Source organism: Ascaphus truei, chromosome 4, assembly GCF_040206685.1.
Source record: "Ascaphus truei isolate aAscTru1 chromosome 4, aAscTru1.hap1, whole genome shotgun sequence".
Taxonomy (NCBI): Eukaryota; Metazoa; Chordata; class Amphibia; order Anura; family Ascaphidae; genus Ascaphus; species Ascaphus truei.
The window spans coordinates 362,498,405-362,506,010 of NC_134486.1; the positions used below are offsets into that span (position 1 = coordinate 362,498,405).

General features: G+C 42.5%; 1 protein-coding gene across 1 annotated transcript in view; it reads right to left on the reverse strand.

Moving 5' to 3' along the window:
* Positions 1-3,367: 3,367 nt before the first annotated feature.
* The window catches only part of CPSF3 (cleavage and polyadenylation specific factor 3), a 41,649-nt gene continuing 37,410 nt past the window's right edge, over positions 3,368-7,606 (reverse strand). Inside the window, exons 17-18 of the mRNA XM_075598328.1 lie at positions 7,471-7,567; positions 3,368-4,101 (exon numbers count right to left, since the gene is read on the reverse strand). Of these exons, the coding sequence (XP_075454443.1) occupies positions 3,997-4,101; positions 7,471-7,567 (202 nt within the window). The 3' untranslated portion in view covers positions 3,368-3,996. The remainder of the gene's footprint in view (positions 4,102-7,470; positions 7,568-7,606) is intronic.

Here is a 7,606-nt window from a genome sequence, read left to right on the forward strand (position 1 = left end):
AACACAACTAGCGGAACTTTCCTCCCTTCACAAAGTAAACAAGAGTGCCCACACGCTGAGTCAAGTATTAGACACCAAAACCAGTCTTAACCTCCTCCTTTCCACACAGGCTGAGAAGGAATTGGCCTGGTCTCAACGGAAATTTGATGAGAAAGCAAACAAGCCTGACACACTACTTGCCAATAAGCTAAAAAAGAAGCTTCCAAATTATCACATTCACGCAATCCGTAATCACAAGGGGGACCTTACCTCCATTCCTGGGGAAATTGTAGAGGAGTTCAAAAAATATTACGAAACACTTTACAATGGAGATAAGGTGGCCCATAATCTGAAAACAAGCGAGTCGTTAAAGACCTTCCTAAGAGAGGCAAATCTACCAACTTTGGAGAGAAGTGACAGGGAGGCACTCCAGTCGGATTTCACGATGGAGGAGCTCTCTGGGGTCATAAAGGCGCTAAAACCTGCTAAAGCCCCGGGTCCAGATGGCTTTTCAAACTTATATTACAAGAAATATATTAAAATCTTAGCCCCCCAAATGTTAAAGTTATTCAACAAAATTCTAGCAGGGGCCTCATTCCCAGCACAAATGCTACAAGCCTCAATCTCTGTGATCCACAAACCCGGAAAGGACCCGGCAGACTGTAAGAGCTACCGGCCCATTTCACTGATTAATCAGACATTAAAATATACTCTAAACTCATAGCCAACAGGGTGGGTAGTGTTCTTCCCGGGTTAATCCACACGGATCAGGTAGGGTTTATCGGAGGCAGGCAAGCGGCAGATAACACCAGGAGAATTATTGACCTCATTGATCTGGCCCAAAAGAAAAACATACAATCCATGGTGTTAAGTCTGGATGCTGAGAAAGCCTTCGATAGGATAGATTGGCCCTACCTAACAGAAACATTGAGAGCATTTGGCTTTGAGGGACGCCTCCTGCAGGCCATCTTAGCGCTGTATAGGAACCCCACAGCAAGGGTGAGATACCAAGGTTTCCCCTCAGAACAATTTGAAATCAAAAGCGGCACGAGGCAGGGGTGCCCTCTGTCGCCCTTGCTGTTCACCTTATGCATAGAACCCTTAGCGGCGCACATTAGAAATAACCCAGATATTTCTGGTATCCCAATAGGGGACCAAATGCACAAAGCCGCGTTATATGCGGATGATGTAATTCTTACGTTAGCCAAACCTCTCACGTCTCTCCCAAATCTATTCAATATCCTAGGTAAATTCAATCAAATCTCGGGGTTTAAGATCAATCAGTCTAAATCGGAAGCCCTCAATATCAATCTACCAAAAGAAATTGAAAAGCTGATTGACCTCAATTTTAATTTCAAATGGCAAGCCTCCGCTATCAAATATTTAGGGGTTTATCTCACAAGGGATTACAAAACATTATATAAGGCTAACTTTCCCAGGGTAATAAAGGCGTTGGGAGAAGATCTCAGGACCTGGATGAAAGGGAGTATTTCCTGGATTGGGACGATACACAGCGTGAAAATGAACCTCCTCCCAAAGATGTTATATCTTTTCCAGAGTCTCCCTATCCCTTTGCCACAGGCGGACATCCTCTCCCTACAGTCACAAATAATTAAATTTATTTGGAATAAGAAAAACCCAAGAATCTCTAAGGGAATACTAAAACGTCCCACCATAAGAGGAGGTCTAGCGGTACCTTGCTTGCAGGCTTATTACAAAGCAGCCCAATTAGGGCAGATTCTCCAATGGCACACTGACCCAAGCTTACGGAGATGGGTAGAGTTGGAGAGGAAATGCTGTGCACCAATTGAAATCCGAAATTTAATCTGTCTACCCAAAGGAGGGGTACGCAATATGGAAATACCGTTGCAGACCATGGTCAACTCATTAAAAGTTTGGGAGGCCACGAAATTTCGATGTCAGCTGACTACCAGAACGTCATTAATGATGCCAATTGTGGGCAATCCAGACTTCGCTCCAGGCCTGAATAGCAAAAACGTCTTGATTTGGACTCAAAAGGGGATCACCCGTCTTAAAGATCTGGAGGGCATAACGACCATACAAACCTTTGATCAAATTAAATCCTCTAACAATATCCCAAACAGCGAATTCTTTAGGTACCTCCAGATCAGAGATTTCTATAATAAAATGCCAATTAGACTGGCACGTACAAATTTTGAGCAGCTGTGTTCCAGAGATACGGACACAAGGGGACTTACATCTAGAATGTACAGGGAAGTAATATGCCCGACGAAGCCCAACGAAGACAGACTGTGCTACATGAGACGCTGGGAAGAGGACTTGGGGGAGACGTTAAAGGACGAAGAGTGGGACAGAATTATCCAGGCAGCTGCAAAAAGTTCAATCTGTACCACATTAAAGGAGAACGCATATAAAGTCCTGATGCGGTGGTATTACACCCCAACCCGCTTAGCTAAATTTGTGAGAGGCTACTCCCCACTCTGCCCTAAACAATGTGGGGAGGAAGCGGACCTGCGACACATGCTGTGGTCTTGCGCAAAAGTGGCCCCTATTTGGGAATAGATTAGCGACTGGATTCAATGGATCCTCGATTTGGAGATCCCCCTGGACCCGTGGGTTTTCCTACTGGGCAGGCGGATCCGGGGAATGTCAAATGCAATGCATAAATTGATCGTGCATTTCACAACAGCCACGAGATGCGAGATCGCAGCATTATGGAAGCAGCGAGATATCCCAATAATCCCTAAGATCAGATATAGGATTTGGCATGTCTGCAGGATGGAACAATTAACGAGTTTGGTTAATGACTCCGGCACAAATTACCTAAACGTCTGGGCACCGTGGGTTGCCCAGTTAGACATCCCAGGGGTGGATGCCACCACGATTTTGCACTAATATACACAAGTGCGTTCTCCTTTGACGGTCAGATAGGTGACGGGATGTAGAGATTTACGGTTAACGGACAGCCCCATGAGTTTAGGCTGGGAAAAAAAAGACACAATAGAAGGTCTGGCTACAGACGGCGACGGAAGGGTCGACATTCCGATACTGTCATATGCGATCAAAGAAGATGGAAGCACTCTTCCCCCCCCCCCCCTAGTTCCCTTGTCTGGTTAGTCCCGTCATATCTGTGTCTTAGTCTGTAGATGTGCGTTCGAATGGTTCATAAATGTACTTGCCTAAAAATGGAACTGACATAATGGGCTGTGATACAATGTTTGCACGTGTATCTTCCAATAAAAATTTAAGTTGGAAGAATTGACTTCTCAACATTCAAGTGTCTGGTGGAATCAGAGATAGAAATCATTTCTCACATTCACCCCCTTACAGAATACACAAACAAAACACCCAGATGCGTATGTAGGGGAAAGGTTACTGAGCTTGTATAATGATTTTAGCCAACTCATTCTCATTCTGTTTTTTATTATACATTTTCAAGTTATTTTTATGATGTACAAGTCACCTCATAAAGGGGGCGTGAGCTTTCAGTGTTAGGTATACAGCATACGATACATTTATACCCTGTCAGAGAGCTTTGTCGATAAGCTGTCTCCAATGTGCACCTGTTTGCAAATAAACTCACTCGTTATTCTGTTATTGAACCCTAACTTGTATTTTTATTCACGCTTTCAAAGAAACATTATTGGTATTTGTTTGGCCTTTTGTCCGACTATAAAACGGGACAGATTTGCAGTCTGTAACAAAATGCTTTTTTATAAAATACTGCACAGCACAAAAAGGGATATTAGAACAGTATTTCAGAAATGACCATAAAAAACATGCAGTACATATATTTTACGGTTTTGTTTATACCCCCATATACAAATGAACCAGGAGGGACAGATATTTACAGGAGAAACCAAAAAAGGGGATTTTTCTTTTTTTTAATGATAAATTAACCTATTTTCTGAACTAAAATGTTGTGTGTTGCAAACACGATAGATTTTCCTTCCCAAACAAACATGAAGAACAGAGAATACATCTTTTAATAAATTGTACAAAAACAAGATTAGGCGCTCTTGACAAAATGATGTTTTATAGATTCGCAGGGCCGAGGGCATCATATAATCTTTGAGCTGCTAACTGCACTTGCTCCCGCAGTGTTTCATCTTCATCGATTCCTTCCTCACATTCAACAGTCTGAGAAAGTAAACAGAACCGTTAGGGTCTTATTAAGGACATAAACACTATCCATACTGGAGGGGAAAATAACATGTAGGCCCAGGCTTGGCTTCCTTTACCCAATTTACAATTCATCACTTTAGTGTGAGGAGCGGACTAGAAAGGGAGGAGATCCGTAATACTGAGCAGGCCTCCCAACCCCTCTTATAACGAGCAGGATACGAGGGCAGGTCAGCAGGGCCCAGCACCACCTGTCACAGCAACTGTGAGAACCATCATGTTCCTCCAGCAAACACAAAGGGATGCAGACCTGGCCCTAATACAGGGGTGCGCAACTCCAGCCTCAAGGGCCACTAACAGGTCAGGTTGTATGGATATCCTTGCTTCGGCACAGGTGGCTTTCATTCAATCAAAAACATCAAACTTAAACTACAATTTCAGTGACAAAACACAAAGAAGTTTCCTGTAGAACACGCGTGATTGCCACCACACACTTTTTTTTAATTACTAATCCTGATTAGTGTGTGTATAGAGACTGAAGTACAGTGCCTGACAGCTATACCAGGGGTTGCTGGGACTTGTAGTCACTGGGGCCCTCCCTTCCGATTTCCTTTGGACACTTGACATCCACACCAGAACTACAACTCCCAGCAGGCAGCCAACAAACTACAATGACGTCCCTTGCAGTGCTGTACTAGCGCAGTCACTCACTTCCGTTATCATTTTCGTTCCCATTCAGAGTTTTTTCTTCCCTATGAGTTTTTTGTAGGTGCAAGTACCGCCACAGAATTTTCACTTAAAGAAACCCCCAATCAAAAATAACCAATAAAGCAAAACGCCAGAAACTGGCTCAGCAATTCTTAAGGTTTAGGCTAATTTATGCCTCCAAATTCTATTCATTTTTGTTTCCTTCTTTAAAATAAAAGATATGACCAATATATTGATCATCTCCTCCTCTCGAAATTCCAGGGATGGGAAGAAGGGAAGGGGAAGGGGACAGAGGAGAGATCCCGCATCAGCAGAGGTATCGTGAAAAGTATTGAGCAAGTAAATAAGACCATATACTGGTGCAAAAGCGGATAAGGATAAATGTGAACAAACAAACAAAAGATTCCCCCTTGAATGCACTCAGATAGATCAGTAGATGTGATATGATTAATGCATTAAAAAACCTTTAATCACATATAAAATAATGTTGTAAAGAGGGACATGGTAGAAACAGTCCAGGGCCAGTCCCTAACAGCAAACCAAAGAATCTTCCAACACACAAGTAAACGGAAGATAATAAATAGCAGTACATCAATACGTTGGGGGCCAAATGGCCGCGAGATTCACCTATTAATAACTACAGAAAAAGGTACTCATCCAAATAGTGGATGCCCTTTTATCTAAAAAATCAACAGACCTACGTAGATGCAGGCTGCTGATACTGAATCTGTAGGGGTGAATAACTTAAAGTGAACCGGTCCAATAAGTAGGACCCATATAATATCAATGGCCCACACTTAGGTAAGATGTAATGCAACATAGAAACGGTGTGAAACACACAAAATCAATAACAACTGAATAGTGCACATAATAAACACATAGCCACACATAGAAGAATAAATCTATAAACGTAGCTCTACAGATGAGGATAAGATTCCTTGCGTGATAGTGTAGACATCTGACGAGGGCAAGCACAAAATGTGCTATATTAATGCCCTGAGGCACGGTTCAAGGACCGTATCCAGTTAACGCCTCTACAACATAATAGTAGGTTGTACAGAAATCACACCTTATAGGACAGCTTAATGGGTCTCATGGTAAGTAGTGTTACTGATACTGCATATTGAGATGACAACGTATATCACTGAATGGTGGTGTAAATAAGGGTAAACACAATACCCAGGTAGAATGATCAGTGTTAGCCCCATAGCTCAACAGATGAAGGTAAGATGCCTTGTGTGATAGTGTAAAAATCTGGGAAGGGCAAGCACAAAGTGTGCTATATTAATGCCCTGAGGCACGGTTCAGAGACCATATCAAATTAGGGCCTCTACAACACAGTGGTAAAATGCACAGAGATCACACAAAATAACCTTACATTAATAGTACTATATACAAATATCACTTAATAGTGATGTATATGAGGTGAGTATATACTTCGCAGGCAAGATGATCAGTGACAAGCCTGTACTGATGGGGACTAAAAATAACACTATACTACCACATTCAGATGTTATTAGACCATGGAGATATCCAAATAAAGCAGTGGGGCTGTGACAAGTACAGCAGTGTGGGGGGGGGGGGGGGGGTTATATCATTCAGGTGCCTCTAACTAGCCATGTGACATAGGGTGTCCGTGGAAAGTCCAAACGGACAGGCTAGTAGGATAATACACTTAGCTTTGTAGTGCTGCGCTGTGCACATCCATCGTCACTTCGCCAGGTTCAAATGCAAGGGGAAGTGGAGGCAGGATGCCGTGATGTATACTCGGCGGCTGAAATCCCAGAGACGCTATCACGCTTGTGTGTGGCGTCCATACAGCATGGTGACGTCACTCCGTTCCGGTCACCTGACGTACGTTTCGCGCGTGTCCGCGCTTTCTCAAAGTTATTGATTTTGTGTGTTTCACACCGTTTCTGTGTTGCATTACATCTTACCTAAGTGTGGGCCATTGATATTATATGGGTCCTACTTATTGGACCAGTTCATTTTAAGTTATTCACCCCTACAGATTCAGTATCAGCAGCCTGCATCTACCTAGGTCTGTTGATTTTTTAGATAAAAGGGCATCCACTATTTGGATGAGTACCTTTTTCTGTAGTTATTAATAGGTGAATCTCGCGGCCATTTGGCCCCCAACGTATTGATGTACTGCTATTTATTATCTTCCGTTTACTTGTGTGTTGGAAGATTCTTTGGTTTGCTGTTAGGGACTGGCCCTGGACTGTTTCTACCATGTCCCTCTTTACAACATTATTTTATATGTGATTAAAGGTTTTTTAATGCATCTCCTCCTCTCCTAAGACCTGCAAACATATAGGATTTACAACTCCTCCTCTGTATTAGTGATCGAAAATTTTAACAAGACCAAACATCCGTGTACAAAAACCAGTGCAAAATAACTACAAGATTTAGCAAAAGAGAAGTCCAATTGCTTTCAACAGGAATATTTTTCTTTGAGAACTATCGCTCTGTATATTGCACTGATTTTGCAGCCAGGACATTTTAGAAAAGAATCCCTATGACTACAAGAAACCCTGCTATGTTTAATTTCTATTAGAAGAAGTGGTTGAAAAGAAATCTCAGTGATTTCAGCAATGACCACATCATTTTGCATGGACATCTCAAACTCCGTGCAAAGTTCAACTTTTATTACATACTGTGTTTCACTACACATACCCGTGTTTCCAACGACAGGACAGCCGTCTTCCCGTCAACGGAGACTGCAATATTGGAGCCATCCTTAGCATTTACACAATCGTCACCAAAAATGTCCCTGAAACCAGAAACAGTATCCATCAAGAAGGCATCAACA